The sequence below is a fragment of the Camelus bactrianus genome, chromosome 6, assembly GCF_048773025.1.
Source record: "Camelus bactrianus isolate YW-2024 breed Bactrian camel chromosome 6, ASM4877302v1, whole genome shotgun sequence".
In the NCBI taxonomy this organism is placed as follows: domain Eukaryota; kingdom Metazoa; phylum Chordata; class Mammalia; order Artiodactyla; family Camelidae; genus Camelus; species Camelus bactrianus.
The window spans coordinates 35,583,137-35,599,820 of NC_133544.1; the positions used below are offsets into that span (position 1 = coordinate 35,583,137).

The 16,684-nt window shown below is 44.8% G+C and overlaps 2 protein-coding genes across 2 annotated transcripts in view; one reads left to right on the plus strand and one right to left on the minus strand.

Moving 5' to 3' along the window:
- Nucleotides 1-16,684, plus strand: part of C6H14orf39 (chromosome 6 C14orf39 homolog) — a 121,360-nt gene that overhangs the window by 41,032 nt on the left and 63,644 nt on the right. The window contains exon 2 of the mRNA XM_045522070.2: nucleotides 8,408-8,587. The gene's annotated coding sequence lies outside the window, so the exon portion shown is untranslated. The remainder of the gene's footprint in view (nucleotides 1-8,407; nucleotides 8,588-16,684) is intronic.
- SIX6 (SIX homeobox 6) lies at nucleotides 7,228-9,234 on the minus strand. The gene is made up of 2 exons (XM_010962229.3): nucleotides 8,663-9,234; nucleotides 7,228-7,571 (listed from the first exon to the last, which is right to left on the minus strand). The coding sequence occupies exons 1-2, from the start codon at nucleotides 9,232-9,234 to the stop codon at nucleotides 7,403-7,405; spliced, it is 741 nt and encodes a 246-aa protein (XP_010960531.1). The 3' UTR covers nucleotides 7,228-7,402.

A 16,684-nucleotide genomic window follows, 5' to 3' on the forward strand; every position in this document is an offset into this window, starting at 1 on the left:
TATAACCAATTTTGTACTTATAATCTTGTGTTTATCATAAAGAGTATTCTTCCCTCCAAACTGTTAATTTCAAGCCCTACAGTATACGGATTCTTCCCTTATCCTATGACTTTGAGCAAGTAATGTGAGCCCCCAGTTTTCTTATCTGGAATGTAGGAATCACCGTATCTGCTGATTTACCAGTCAGAGTTCTTGTGAGGAAGTGAGAAGATGCAGTAAAAGGGCATTATTATTAGTTGTAAGAGCCATAAAAATGTAAATAAAGTAGAATCTCTGCTTCCTTCTCAAAGAAATTAACCTTGAGTTTTCTCCAAGATATTGTTATCTTTTCAGGGTCATTCTTTACATTTGGAGTTGTCTTGACTTTCATCATGGGTCAGGCTCTCTTTGGAGAGTTTCACATAGGTGGCAAGAAGCCCTAAGCAAAGTAAAAAGCCTAGGAAAGGATGATGGTGCATTAGCACAAGCCCATTCATTACCACTGTTGGAAAACCAACATACTGGGTCCTCCCTGCTGAGTATGGGGAGCTGAGCTGCTTTTGATACTAAGAACAGCATTTGGCATATAATTCAATAATACTCCAAATATGTAGATGACATCTATTAAAAAAAATTTAAGGGGAATTGTACAGCCTATTTCACTGCCCTGACATTTAACCCCTCCAAATGGGAAAAAGAACCACACCTATTATATGTGTGGTTCTGTGCTAGATGATTTATATGCATTATCCCAGACACCTACAACATCCCTGGATATTATCAACCTCTTTTTGCAAAAGTAAAAACCAAGGCTCAAAGAATTGAGTGACTTGCCCAAATTCACAGTGATTTTGTATTTTAAGCAAAGTGTGTTTGATTTCACCCTCTCAGGTCCTGCTTACAATATAGTTTTCCTTTTCCTATTTGCTTGTGTTTTAAACTGATGAATCCAGCTCATACAGTTATAATCGCCTGCAAAAGTAATTTTATAGATCAGATGGCTAGTATATACACACAGGTCTTTAGTTGAAATGCATACTTTATCATGAATTTATGGAAAGTCAGGAGTATATCCAATGCAATAGAATATGCTTTAAATGGTGCTTAATTTAAATAATAAAAATATGATTTAAAAAAACAAATATTTATTAGGAATTTTAAATAATCTGAAAATGTTTGAGATGCACAATAAACTAGTTTACCACCAACTAGACTTTTCATATATCAAGTTAATATGCACCATCTGAACTTAGATATTTGATTTCATGCTAGAAAATTCAAGACTAATCTCTTCAGCCAGAAAAAAGAAAGTAAATCAACATTCTCAGGTTGCAGATTGACAGTACTAGGCTAAAATGACTTTCCAAGAGGCAGCTTTATATATATTTTATCAGAAATTATACACAGTTCACTTGTTTCTTTCCATTAAATTTTAAAATAGAGATGAGTTTGGTAACCAGTAGATTCTCTTGGGCATTTTGTGATTTACAATTTTAATGAAAACTATGTCCTCCACTCCCCAGGTTTGCCTAAACATGGGGTGGGATGCCAACCCACTGTCTCAAAACTGGACACCTTGTTTGAGCTTGTGATTTTCTTTGTATGTTTACTTTTTAATGTGTAGGTTAAGACTAAAATGGAGGAGGGAGTGAGAGAGAGAGAGAGAGAAGAGAGGAATTATTTTGAAAAGGAAACTTCTGTCATACTATAATAGACAAAAATATTAGGAATTATATTCTTTTGGGTTCAGAGAATGTAATAGCTAGAAGTTTCAAAACCTAGGGAGATGGCTCTTTCTTTACTATTTGGGAAAATGTGTTTGTGAGAAGATAATTTTCATGTTATGAACCCAAAGCCACAGGATTCTGAAAAACTATATGCCTAGAGGGAGAATCATCCCAGAGAACCTGACAAGTAGGTACAGCCATTAACCTGAGCTGAGAGGATTTAAGTGAATTTAGGATCCAGTCAACATCAGTCATCTTTGCTGTTCAAATGAGCTCAGAGCTGGCAGAACTTCTCCACTAATTTGGGGTTGAGAGGCTTCAAGGAAGTTTCATTCATTCATTCAATTTAAAATAGTTATTGAGCACCTACTACTTATGCAAGGCGTTGGGATATAAAGATGAATAAGATTCTTTCCTTGCCCTTAAGGAGTTTACACTCTAGTGAGGAGTGGAGGGCAGAGGAGCAAACATACAGGCAAATACACAAATGTATTACAAACTTTAAAACAGACGTTTACGTAAGGTACGGTGACAGCTTTGAAAAGGAAGTGGAAAAGTCTCTGTGGAGAGCCCAATGAATCAAGAAAGACTCCTTCGAGGTAGCGCAGGCTTGAAGGATTGACAGGTTAGCTGTCGAGGTAGGGGGCGAGGTTCCGGGCAGAGGAAACCACTGGACAAGCGGAAACAGCGTGAGCAGAGGCACGGAGGCGTGAAACTGCTTGTTCTACCCTGGGATCGCCCTCACACCCCTTTGTCTCCAGACAAGGAGGCGAAAAGGGGGAGAAAACCAGTTCGATCTCTCACGGCAGGGTAGGTCTAAAGAAGTTTAGGGATATAAAACTAGCAAATAGAGCTGCAAGGCAGGACCTAGCCTGAGGAGATTTGTTAAGAGCTGAAACGGGAGTGGCCAAGTTTCCGAAAGAAGGGGACTCTGGTGGCTGCGGGGGCTTGCCAGAGTTTAACTGCGTTCGCGGATCTTTGGTTCTCCTGGAGCCCTGCTCCGGGTCCCCGCCCCGACGCTGAGCCCGCGGATCTGCCGGGTGCACAAAGCCCTCTTGAGGCCTCAACGCCTGCAAATCTGGCTCCCTGAGTCTGCAGCGCCCTGCTCTCCAGTCCCTACGCGGGCGACTAGCTCGGCGCCCCCGAGAGACGATAGTGACAAAAGCTTTCTCCGGACCGGCCCCGTCCAGCTGCTGAGGGCAGCTGGCTCGGGCCAGACGCGCGGGGCCCGCCCAGCGCGGGCTCCCAGCTGGCGGGCCTGACGCGCGCCGCACCCTCCGGCTCCGGGTTCACTAACTGCCGCGCCGTCAGAGGCTCGAGGGCGGGCGCGCGCCTCAGCAGCTGCCAGAGCGCGCATGTGTGTTTATCCCCTCACCTTGGTTTTTTATTTAATTATTTCCCCCTGATGTTGAGAGATTTCTCTCCTCGAGTTATTTGAGTCAGGCAGTCTATTAGGAGTGGTTCGAGGCCTACACGTCTGAGAGCTCCCAGGGCGCTGGACGCAAAAGGTGGGTGTGTGGGGTTGTCACCTCACAGAGTTACGATCCGCACCCTAAAGGAAGGACCCACTTTCACGGGTACTGCAGGCCCACTCTGGGCTTCTACTGGAGAGCAAAGTTCGGGCCCCACCTCCTCGCTCCAGGCCGCCTCCCTAGGGGACCCACGCGCCCGCCGCTCGGGCCGCCATTTCCCAGCAGGCCTCCAGGGGGCCTCCCGGTCGCCGCCTTCCAGTCGGCCGCTCCCGGCCCCGAGGGCGGACGCGCGGCGGCGACCGGGCCAGTGCGCGGACAATGACCCCTTCTCCCCTCCCGGCCTCCTCCTCCGACACCGCCCCCCTCGCAGCCCCCGGGCAAACCTATTAGCCATTCAGGTCGACAAAACCCCGCGGCCCCGCGCATTGTCCCGCCGAGCGCCCGGCCACCGTCATTAGCCCTGATTACGCTGAGCCGCCTGACAGCCCCGCGGGCCGCTCGGCAGACCCCCTATTCACGGCCGCCCCCCGGCCCCGCCTCACAATAGGAGCGGAAATCGTCCGCGCTCCCGCGTCCCGGCTGAATAGAGCGAAAAGCTGCTTCTCCTCTCCTCCCGCCCCATTCACGCTCTCTTTGGATACAATATTTTTTTCCTTGTTGTTAAAATTAGGGAGAAAGAACGAGGTCAAGAAAGATTTTGCTTGAGCTCTTTGCCTGTCATTTGTTTAATGTAAACAAAGAGCAAGTCCTCCCCTACCCCCAGCCCCTCATCCCCTCCCTCCCAGATTTTTATAAACAAACTGGTGATGGGAAAGGCGGCTCGGGGGTGGCGGGGCAGGGGGGACAAGGACGGCAGTGGAAGCGGAGTGGGTCATTAGAGTCGAAGAGAGAGGAACTGCGGCACTTGGGGAGCAGGAGCTATCGCGCTTTTGGTGGAACTGGCGGGTGGTTGGAATATTTTTAACCGGTAAAGGAGCGCGAGCTGGGGCTGAGAGTTAAATCTTCAAACTGGTCAGGTCTGCTGAAATGCAAAAATGCAGATTCTTTACACTCTGCTGGAGTAACTGCTTTTGGGGAAATTATTACAGAAAGAATTTTAAGGGAAAAATAAGAAAACCCATCATCATAGAGATTTCTCCAAATTCAAAAACCTTCAGCATTGCTACTAACTGGAATTAAAAAAAAAAATCCTTTCTAGACCAAGAGTAAACTGATATGGAAAAAAATCTTAAAAGGAAAACGAAAACCTTTACATACTTGTGCTTGGGAAGATGTGAAGCAATTAAAATAAAATAAATCTGTGTGAAGAGTTGGCCCAATTTCCAATATGTAATCATAAAAGAATTGATTAACAAAGAATTATTATTCACAGTTAGGTGCCACCAGGTTTCTGATAAACATTTAGAAAATCTTTTAAATATGTCACCGCTTAAGATGCTAAAGTGAAATTATATAAATAAATCTACACATTGGTGAAACAGAATAGCTGCTTTATAATGTAACCCTTAGGCAGCATGTTACTTTCAGCAAATTAGATATACTTCAAAGGCTTTCACCAAAGTAGGACGAAAAATCATCCCTCACTGTTTTGCCTTCTCTCCTTTGCCACACAATTAAGCATTATTTTAAAATTATTTGTAAAGAGAAAGCTTGGTTCTTAGCAATGTTACTTTTTTTTTTCCTTGAGAAGGCAGAATGGACAATTTCTTCTGCTTTTAAGCATTGTTTGAACTGCTGAGTGGGGTGTGATTTTTAGAATCTTAAATTCCTTCACATCATTTCACTAATTAGTCCTTTCCCTTCCCTCTTAGACCTGGAAGCATCAGATTAAGAGATAAAATATGCCAACTATCTTCTTCAAATAGTGGTCTGGACAGCTTCATTGTTAGGATGGGGTCTGGCTGGGGAACAAAACTGGAAATCTCTTGATTTTTTGTTGAAGTGCAATACTCTTTAGCAGATTCAGGTCTAGCACGAGACAGGGGAGGCACGTAGAGTGCAAAATTTAAGGAAGTACTCACTCCCAGATGCCATACACTTGCTGCATTTGCTTGACCTTGATAGTGAACGCCTCTCAAAATTTTGTAGTCTAGATACCTCCCTTGCCTCTCCCCAGTCCTGGCCCTGCTACTTGGCATTCTAGGGAGTACCAGGGTCTCTAGGAAGCAAAATAGAGCCTGAGGAAGCTCTAGCATCCTAGCCTTTCAGGACCTACAAAGGGCATTTGCTTGCTTTCCTGAAGAACATCAGCTTGATCACAAAGACTTCTCCACTCCTTCCAGCTAGACCTCTTGTGCAAGAGAGTTTTGATTGTCAATAATTCTCTGGGTAAGGGCCCCTATATAAAAAGACAACCATTTACAAAGCTCAAATGAAGCCAAATCTATTTAAGCAATTTAGAGACCAAAAATCAACCCTTATTTATGTCCTGGACTTTCCTCATATATCTTGCCATTTGACTGTCTTATGTCTTCTGTGACTTCACTTATTTTTGTTTGGTTTGCATGTTGACATTTCTACCCAAATAAGTTAGCAGGCTTCTCAACCAAAGAGCATCTGCTAAGGACAGAGAGTCAAACTGAAAGTAGTCCATTGGAGGAGGTGGTGGTGGTGGTGAGGTGCTCAGGGAGGAAGTTCAGCTCAAGTGATTTAAAGATCAATGTCAAAATTTATAATATGCAATCCATTTCACTAGGGAAAAAGCTTAGAGACTCTCCAGATAGCAGAGAGTCTCTGTTCTTTAAGTGCAAGGACAGTAGATATTTTTGTTTTTGTTTTTGTTTTTGGTGTGCCTGTCTGTGTGCCTGCATGCACCTGCACTCTTTGGGAGGACAAATTAAATCCTGAAAATATTTGATATTTTTAACTGAGGCCATTAAAGGACAACGAGGCTCTGTGTGACTTTTTTCATGTTTAATACAGGAATCAGATTTTTTAAATGCCAGTTCTTTATCTGCAGCCTTCTATTTGACCTTACTACATGACAGGATTATGTCCTTTCCCCATCTCAGTATTTCTTTTGTTGAAAATAATGCATTTGATTAAAACCTGCTTCTGCTTTGAGAAGATGCTAGTCTAGTTATTAAAGCCTTTCCTATCTTCTTTTGTCTTATTTTAATGCAATCCTAATACAATCCTAAATGCAGTATATGCTCACTCACATGATCATGGGTACCTACTGCTTTTGTATGGGAGGGGACCTCAAAGGAGATGGAAAGCCTTTATCATTGCAGAGCCTCTGTCAGAATAGGCTTGTATTTTTATAAAGTAGGACTCACTATTGAGTCCCAGAGTTTGGCCTCCAAAATTGTTCCTGAAAGCCATATAAGTAAGTGTCAGGTTGACAAGCTATAGTTAGTTACCTGTGCTAGGGATTTGGGGAGTTGCCTTACAGGGGGTGCTCATGTTACCATTTTCTAGGTTTAAATATATCATATATGCATGCATATGTACATACATACATACATACATGTACAATCCGACAAGGAAGTGCTTACGGACCTACCTTGGCTTGTTTTAAAAATATACCAGGAGACATCAGAAAAGGCAAAAGATATAGAGAAGACTCTCCTGAGACCATTTGCACAAGGGCCCCTGCCTGTCTGGTGAAGAGAATGATCTCTCTCTCTCTCTCTTCCAGGAATCTGAGAGCAGCTCCCTTAATTAAGAAAGGTTGCTCACCAGGTTTTTTATTGTTTGGCTTCTTACACAGAACCCAACGGCTCCACCCTACGCCTTTAGAAACACTAAGTTCTCTCACGATATAGAGAAACCTACCACACCAATCTCTTAAATAAGTAAATAAACAACATATATATGTTTTGTTTAAAAAAAAACTTTAAAGCAAAAGTTATACATATATAACAGCGTCCTTTCGAAGTGAAATACCCACAGGAGATTCAGGGCAGGCGCTCAGCGTGCAGTTCGGGTTCCGGAGGCAACTTTGCAGCAAAATCCTTGGGAAAAGCAAAGCAAGGAGAACGTGGCGCTGGGTCGGGCCTCACCGCGGGCCCCTGTGGTAGTGGCCGGAGGTCGCCAGTGGAGCGGGTCAGGCCGCCGGGACCGACACGGCAACCTGAGCCCGCGGTTCCCTGGCCTCCGGTCCCTGGCCACCTGGATTCGCAAGCGCTGGGTTGCTTGGTCTCTCATCCTCTCTCCCTCCTTCATTTTGTTTGTCTCGATTTTTACACCGAATTCTGTTTCTGAGCGTGCTGGGTAGGCAGCTCAGATGTCGCACTCACTGTCACTGGAAGTGATGGAGATGGCCGAAGTGGCTGCCTTGCTGGATAAGCTGGCGGCGGGGCTGGCGGCGGCGCCGAGAGCCTCGGGTGTGCCCTCTTCCTCGGCCCTTAGCGCCCTCCCGGAGCCCTGCGACAAGACCTGCTGCTGGAGTCTACGGAAAGGGAAGGGAAAAGAGTCACAAAGCCTGTAACACAGCCGCCTGTCCCCTACTCCCTCCCTGGTCCGTATCCCTTAAGCTTGGTGGTCAGCGGCTATCCGCCAGACCCAGGCACTGAAAACGGGTAAGATGAGGCAACAGGGGTCGGGCAGGAGACCTGCGTCCGCTTCTCCGCGGAGCCCTGCAGTTCTTAGTCCTTTCTTGGCTGCCTGTCTCCTCAGTCTTTGGGACGCTGAGGTGGTGGAGTCATTCCCGATTGTTGGCCACCTTTGTAATATTTACAATACTGTCAAGATAAACGAGGTGTGGGTAACAGACAAGGACAGATCAGGTTTTGGGATAGGAGACCCCTTTCCCAGCTTGCGTCTGCCTGGGGTGCATGCCTATGTCAGTGGCCCCAGGCTAGGTTCACCCAAAGCTAAAGGCAAAAAAAAAGGCTGTGTGACAGTTGCACGGAGAGTTTGGGCCTGGGAGAAGAGGTTGGGTTGTTGGTCAAAATATATGGCTGATTGAGAGTCATACGCTGGGGAAAGAAAAGCCTCAGCCGACTAGTTTGCTGTTTTGAGACAGGGATGCCCACGCGTGGAAAGAGAACTCGACTTTCCACCTCTTACAAACGGAAGTCCATCGAGAAAACTGTTATCAAAGCATCAGAGAAGGATGCATGCGGGCTTTAAAAATGACAGCACTGAATTACCACATTGCTAATAAGCCAGGCTTTGCTTAATAATAGGAGCCTGGGCCCAGGCTGACAAGAATTAGCTTTGGGCTTCGGGGTTCTAATTGTTTCTGGGATTTTAATTTTTATTTGTTTCTCCTTCTCAATGCAGCCTTGGTTTGGTGACTGGAACCAGCTGCTGGAGCGACCCCAAAGCACTGAGAATGAGAAAGAGAGGGTGGGGAATCTAGAACCCGGAAGAAAACCCCCACCCAAGATCCCAGAATGCAGAGGAGTCAAGACCGAGGACCTCGATCCCAACTTCTTCGGAATCCAAGTCGAAAGGCCCTGGGTAAGTGCGCCGGGGGTGCGGTCACCCGCTCCTCCCCGGTAAGCGCAAGACGCGTAGAGGCCTCTTGGTACCGACCTGTTCTTGGCAGCAGCCGCCCGGTCCCTTTGTCGGCGGTTTTTGAACCAGTTGCCCACCTGCGTAGGGGTCAGTCCGGTTGCCTGGGCGAGCTCACGCTTTTTGCTGGGGTTGGGGTATGGGTCCTGCAGGTACCACTCCCGTAGCAGGTGCCGCGTGCGCTCCTTGAAGCAGTGTGTCTTCTGTTCGCCGTCCCAGATGGTGCGCGGCAGCGGGAACTTCTTCCTCACGCGGTACTTGTCCACTGGCCCCAAGGGCCGTCCGCGCAGCTTCTCAGCCTCCTGGTAATGCGCTTCAAGCCACAGCGCCTGGAGCTTGGCGTGTGACTCCTTGGTGAACTTGTGGTTTTCCAGGATATGGTAGAGCTCGCGGTAGTTGCCACCGTGAAAGGCCACGATGGCTCGAGCGCGCAGCACCGATTCATTCTTGTTGAGCGCCTCGCAGGCCGCAGGGGCCACCGGCAGCGACCAGAGGAAGCGACCCAGGCGCTCCACATCGCCGCTTTCCTCCAGAGTCTCGCATACCCCGGCCACTTGCTGGGGACTGAAATTCAAGATGGGCAGCTGGAACATCGAGGCAGCGCTGGCGGCAGCGGGAACGCTGAGTCCGGAGCGGGACACGCAGCAGATGCCTGCGGGCCCGGCCGGGTACGCCAGGCTCTCCTTGGTGAATTGGCTCGGGGCAAGTGGGACACACGCCGGGGCAGTGGCAGTGGCAGCACAACCGCAGGGAGCGAGCGGGAGGGATTGGAGGAGGAGGTGCTGTCTCCGCAGCTTGGGTTTGGCTCTGCTTGGTTAGGGCACGCAGGCCAGCAAGCCAGCGCGGCTACTGGGGTGGGCTGATTGGCGGCGCGGGCGCCATGGAGACCCCCTGTCAGTCACTGGCCGGCTCTGCCAATCAAAACTCCGACCAGAGTGCCCCGGCCGTTTCAGCACCTCCCAGCCCTCGACAGCGCCCGCCGTTCACCCGTGGACTTTTCCGCAGTATTTTGCAGAACCTGGAGGACGAAAAGACGTGCAAGTGGATGGGAGAAAAAGACGGACGAGAGCCTCAGCGTTTCACCACGACCCCCTCAGCCTTGTTCCTCTCTCTTCTGCCGCAACACCTCCTCCCCCCTAAGAGGCAGTGATGCTACAGGAATTCACTCTGAGGCGAGGCGCTGCCTGGGTCAAGAGGTCTCCAGAGGACAAAGAGGACTGGGCCAAATTGAAATCCTCTGAGAATTCACCAAGTTTAGTTGTAACGAAACAGAAAACCTTGAGGAGACGCACGAATGGGGAGGGAGGAGAAGCGGATCACCTCTTTTCTTGCCAGCACCCATTCCTGCGTACCTTTCCTCCTTTTCCAGCTGCCAAAGCAGCCGAGTGAGAATCGGGTATGAAGCAGAAGGAACACGACCTAGGATCTGTAGAAGAGGTCAGTTTGGACTCTAGTCCCACCACCTTCAGAAGCCTCCTGAAATCAGTTTAAATATGAGCTAGGACACTCTCACACCTGATAACACAAGTGCTGACCATGAAGTAAAACACTCGCAAAAAAAGGGGCATCGCATTTTCCCAAGTTTATACTTTTCAGTTTTTCCCCCTGTTTAATGGACTTGAACAAATGCGCAGCATAACCACATCTAGAGTGAGAAGTCATTGGTAGGTCAGGACAGCAACTTAAAAGCTTATTTCAAAGATCTTTTTAAAAAAAATATCGATTTGCTCTTCTTGCAAGCTAATTTTGCCATACCCTGTGTTAGAACTTTTAACTCAAGCTGGGGATAAAAACTCTAACCTTGGCCTTCAGGCTCAAAGGTAATTCAGCAAAAGTAAAATAGAGAAGGGGGGCCCACATCAATGGAGGAGAGTGTGCAGAAAGCACTTCTTAAGCTGCTAAGCCCTGACCCCTCCTGAAGAGATGGGAAAGGCCTTTTTGGTGGTTCTGCTTTGGGGCCAGCAGATTGAATTGGCAACTTTTACTGATTCCCAATTGACATCCAGATAATACTGTTTTGAGACCTTGGTCAAATGTAACCATGATCTCACCTGCGCTTTTGATAGGGGTTTGCTTAGTTTGAAGAAAATAGTTGGGAGAGGGGAGTCCAAAGAAAATACCAGGCAAACTATCTTTGGAGGTTCATCCCTAGGAAGGAATCAGGCAGGAATGTCCACTGCCGAACTGGACTGGGCCCGGCTGCCTTTTCTTTAGTATCAAGTACAATTTGTATGCGGCTTGTACAGCTCTGGTAAATCAGAAGGCAGATAGATAGCACAGATGGTTGGAGGTGTCGGGTCAGATCATGCTACGCCTGAGTGCAGGGCAAAGCTCATTCTGACGGAAAACCCTGATATTATTTTCACAGATCTTCACAGTTCACTCGAAAAAAATAGCAGAGGGAAAGAAAAAAGCCCTGCAACCATTTACATCATTTCTGTGAGATTGCCAACCGCCTCAACGGAGAGGCTTTCTTTTCTGAGAGCTCATTTTCTTGAAATGCGACAGAGCAGGGGCAAAATAGAGAGGGTGATGAGGATAATGTGAAAGCACAAACCTTCTCTAGCTTGGGGCGACTTCCGAATCTGCCGGAAGGACAACTTTTAGTGAGGAACATCGCATACAAGAGCCGGCAATGCGCAGTATACAAAACCTGGAAGGCGGGGAAGGGGTGAAGAAGGACCCCAGGAGGGCCGCCTTCCCTGGCCAGGGGAAACCCTGCACCCCTAGCCAGGAAAGGAAAGCACCCCCCCCCCCTCCTTGCTCCAGTTTGCAGAGGCTCCTTGATTTTTCCTCTCGGGATGTCTCCCCCCGCCGGCTCACAGTAGCCGAATCGCTTACCGCTCGCCCTCCACGAGCAGAAGCTAGGGATCCTCCAGACTTTACAGCCCTTGAGCCCAGAGGGGACGCCGGCCTCTGCATCTACACGCCGGAGGTGGGAAGAAGTCGTCGGTGCTGCAGGGGACCGCGCTTCCCCATGCCCTTTTGTTGTACAGTGCGAAAGCGGCGAATTCCGGGGAAACTGGCTTCTTATTCTAAGTCTTTGTGAGCAAGTCGTGTGATTTCCCGAGTCTAGGTGCCCTATACAGGAAATGGGAATATTTATTTCCAAACATCCCCTTTGGCTTCTGCGTGTCTGGGGCTCTCGAGGGACTGGGACCGAAAGCCTACGTTGCCACCTGGAGACGGGTAAAGGGCGCTCGCGGCCGCAGAGTCCTAACCCCACCCGAAGCGGTGTCTGGGTACCCCGGCGGGCGGGTTCTGAGAAGTGTCTAGAGGCCCAGGTCTACTGCCAGGAGATCCTATCTTCACCCTTGCAGGGGACTTGGCTTCACTTTATTAATTCAAGGGAAATAAACTTCTCCAGGGCACCCTGGGAACACGTATTCGTTCATCAGCTTCACTCTGGGAAGGGACAAGCGGAAGACGTTTCTGATCCCCCATTCTTGGGAATGAGAGAAGCTCCGAGGGTTTTCTTAGAAATAACTCCATTGTGAAGATGACCCCCACCCCAGGATATAAGCGCATTTCTCCGGGTTTCCCAGGTGAAAGCTGGGCCGTCGTATTGACTTTTCTTAATTTTATGGGAGAATACTTTTTTTCCCCCCAGTTTTGGAACTTTGCGCCATCCTTGTAGGCAACTCTCCACCCTCGACTTCATTTTTTCTTGTGTGCTTGACCAAGAAACCTGGAAAGCGCAGCGGCAGCCCTTGGCCTCGGGCCTATCTAGGCGGTCTTGTAACTTTCTGTGATTGGTTTGGAGCTAATAGTAGATTTGGAAGGCCTTGCATTCCTGCCGGGAATCCGTAGACTATATTTTGCTTTCTGCAAACTCAAAACCTTTACTTTACAGAGAAAAAGATGGGGAAAGAGCATGTAGAAGACAATGCCCCTGGGCAGATTCTGTGTCTAATTGTTAAGTGTGGACGCAGCAAGGCTAAGTGCCCCCAGGGAGTTGTGAGGTTTATACCAGAAATCTTCAGAGTTCAGTTCTGGGACTTCTCGCAAATACGGATTTTTCCTCTCGTTTTGCCCCTTCTGATTTTGCTCTTTAGAGTAAAGGGACTTTTGGAGCCCAGATACACCCTGCTGAAAGATTTGCCAGTGGAGAGCACTGTGTCAGTACTTTCTTACATCTAGTTTCCAATCTCTTCTCTTGTTTTGTCTTGTATTTTCTTATCTTTTCTTCAACTTTTCATAAATCAAGCTGTAAAATAAACATATCTTTGTTTTCTTTCCTACATAATTTTGAGAATGTAGTAATTGAATGCTTCTGAATTTTTTGATAAAGACATTTAGTTTGTGCTGCAATGTGAGCATCACAGACTGGAAGACAATGAGGTCTTAGCCTTTTGTGTATGACCATTCTGAATTTGGGGAGAGAGATCTTGGTTTTTCCTTTCCTGGGCTTCAAAGCCATGTGTAGTGGATAGGTGAGAAAAATGTAAAAAAGAAAAAAAAAATCCTGAAGATTAAAAAGGTATTTTATTGTCTTTGAAATTACTGTATTAAAATTTCACACTCTCAAGCATTTGTTCTGAATTTAGTATTCTGATTTCCAGATGATAGCATATGCATAAACATAGATATGTTTGTTTATGTATTTGGTGGTTCAGATTATGAAATTAATTCAGTATGCTAGTTTTAAAGTACCAACTATCCTAATGAGCTCCTAAGATAGATTGCTTTCCTTCATGCTTTCCTCCTCTCCCTGTATGCACCTTATAACAAAGAACAGAGATGCCTCCTTTATTGTGTATTCCTGAGAACAAATGCCATTTGAGAAATGTTTTGTAGGTTTCCTGGTACTATAAAATTAACTAGCAAAAAAGTATTAGAATTAAAATATTGATCTAATTTCTAGAGATTTAGGATATATTTGTTGTTATTTGTGAAATTATTCACCAGCTATTTTTAAAATGATGCAAAATTGCTTATGTTGTTAAGTACAGGAACTTTTAATAAGTTTAAATGTAGGGAAATGTACCATTTGAAAGTATTGATTAATTAGGAGTAATGTTTTAAAAAAATATTAGGCTGACTATGCAATTCTGTTTTGACCATTAGTTTGTGGTTGCTTCTACACATTTGGATGATAATTTGTATTTAAGCCAAAAAGTACATTACACAGTATATTCTTTATTTAAACCATGGTTTTACATTCACTGTTCTCTCCCTCTTCTGCTCCTGTGAGGGTAAGCCTAAATCTGCAGAGGACTAACTACACCACAGCATAGCTTGCTTAGGGCTATGTATCAATAGGTTCATTCTTAACCAGCATGTCACTTATAAACACTTTCTCATCAGTAATGAAACATTAGTTGAATGATTGAAAGAATAATTAGTTCATGGTTCCCTACTAGAACTTTATTTTTTTCTACCAGCAGGTTTGTTTTGACTATTTTCAAATCCAAGATCAAAGTATGTTTCTAAAATACATATAGAAACCTTAAAACTTAGTGAAGTGAAAGAGTGTAAGTTTGTTTATGTTCTCTGGCATAAGCCAAACATTATTCACATCAAGTTTTATGCGTGTTATATATATGTATTAATTACGTGTATTACATATGCAGTAAATAATAATTCCCTCCCAATTATTGTAAAATCAAATAGAAGCACAAGCCTCCAATAAATACCTTAAATTATCTGAGTTGATCCAGTTGGTAAGCAGAAAATACTTTTAAAAAATTACATTAAAAATATATTTTCATGACATCCTTCAAAGTAGCAAACCTCAGGAGGGCAATTTTATATCCTTTTTCTAGGGGACATTTGGCAATGTCTGGAGACATTTTTGGTTGTCACAACTGGCATCTAATGCATGGAGGCCAGAGATGCTGCTAAACATCTCACAGTGAATAGCATAGCCCCCCTCCCCACAACAAAATGTCAATAGCACCACTGTTAAGAAACCCTGCTTCAAAGGAACTCAAAATAATCAACAAGGCACATACATGCAAAATCTGCTAAAATTCTGTTCATTCTGGAGTTGAAGCACTTCTAAAGAAATCAGTGCCCTTTTAATTTCACCTTAGGTCTAGGCCACACCAATAAAATCTGTTCCTAAGAACCTACTATAATTTTGTTTCTTTTTAAAATTTATTGTAAATGATACTTATGGTGACTGAATATTTATAAATTTAGAAGTGTCTCTGGGGAAAGTGGGGTTTTGTTTCTATCACGTTGGAATCTATGTTCTTTGAATAATTGGTGGGACAAACAATAGAGGTTGAAAGTTATTGTTCAGCCCGTCTCCATTTTACAAGTGAATAAATCATGAAGACCAAAGAGGTTAAATGATCACTCATAATACACAACTAGTTAGTAGCAGAGATATGTTTAAAACACAGATTCAAACCTCTATTTGTCACATACCTTGCCTTCTCTACCCAAAGAAGATGGTATAATGCACACTGAGTTTGAGGGCAGAGGATCTGAATCACGCATAAATATTTATTGGTGGCTGCCATGTATAAGGTCTTATGCTGTTTCCTGATGCTGTGACTTTCAGAGTTTGATGCACTCTAGTTCAGGATCTCAGAGAGATTGAAACTATTCTGGGTCTTGTCAAATGGTGTTCCCTTGCAAGCCCTAAAAAGTCCTTGAATCTCAAATGTGGCTCTGGGACTTCAATTATCTTCTTTGTGTGGTGGGAACATTGGAGTCTGGGTTTACTGAAGACCTTTCTCTGAGTCATCACACTGTATACTAGCAGGAAAATGGAACTGAATCCAGCCTCTTGGGAGGAGAGATTGGACTTGAGGTGCTGTAAGGCATGGTTTAAGTGAAAAAAAAAAAAAAAAAAAACCCTCCAAACTCTTTTGTCAGGTCTTTCAAAAGAATAACAGTGCTGCTCACTAGCATTTCTGTAATTAACAAGCTGTCAACATTTCTATTATGACCACAGAAGTCTATTACAGACCACAGAATTGTGATAAATGTTTCTTTAGGTCTGAAATGTTAGCCTTCATCTTCTTTTCAGCCTAAGGCAATTTTTGAAACCAATTTTGTTTCAATCATTTTGGATCAGTTGTGTGGTAATTTTGGAAGTGCAGATGCTCTAGGCCCACCTATTGAAATAAAGATTTTTAAATGGAAACACAGAGAGGAGTCTGCTTAAGCCCTAGTGGGGACCAGCTGCAAAGCTCTGGCAGGGAATTATATAGGCAGACAGTAAGAGCAGATTTAGAAAAAATTAAGAGGCAGAGAAATGTGTGCATGTTTCCTTTAACAGCAGATTTTTTACCCCCTCCAATCTTTCAAACTATGGAATTTTAATCCTCCCTTTTTTCTGTTTTGTATTTTATTTGTTATTACTTTCCCTATTATTCCTAGGTTTTGGTGAAATGAATGTAAGAGAATTTGTTATTACAGCTATTAGAATTTGGGGCTGAACTGCTTTTTTGGAATTTTAATACTTAATTTTCACCTTTTAGTTAAATTTTCTTTCTATCCCTCTCATCTCCTTTCTTCTTGACTGTCTTTTTATCCTTGTCAGTCCTTTTGTGGACTCTGAAATTTCATATTTCCCAATGATTGTCGTTCTCTTATTGTAATAATTTGCATTTATTTTCTCTCTTTTCTGTTTGTTCTGATTCCATGATTCCTTCCTCCTGCTTGCCAATTTTCCATTGCCAAATACCTCCTCACTAAACTAAGCCTTGTTAAAATTGTGAGGTTGGCAAAGACAAAATGCTCACTCAAGGAAGCTGATGGGAGACAGGAGTGGTTCTCAGAGAAGAAGGATATGTTGTCACTATAATAATGTTTTGGGACAGTGATACTTCTCAAACTAAACTTTATGAAAATAGATAAAATAGTGGAAGCAGCAAGGGCTCTAGACAATTTAGGTTTAAAACATTGCACTAGCCACATGATTTTAGGCCCCAGTTTCCATATTGGATAAACAGTAGAGCACTCATCACATATAGTAGTTGCAGGGATTAAGTGAGATTATGAATGACTGTTCCTTATATAGTGCCTGGCTCATAATAAATTCTCAGCATGTATTACTTCCCCTCTTGTGGAAAACCACCCACTTAA

Bases quoted from the DNA above. Each gene is read 5' to 3' on its own strand.
- SIX6 (XM_010962229.3), bottom strand. From the start codon at position 9,234: ATGTTCCAGCTGCCCATCTTGAATTTCAGTCCCCAGCAAGTGGCCGGG. The intron at 7,572-8,662 runs GTCGGTACCAAG...CCCTTTCCGTAG, and splicing joins GCGGCTGCTGCCAAGAACAG to ACTCCAGCAGCAGGTCTTGT.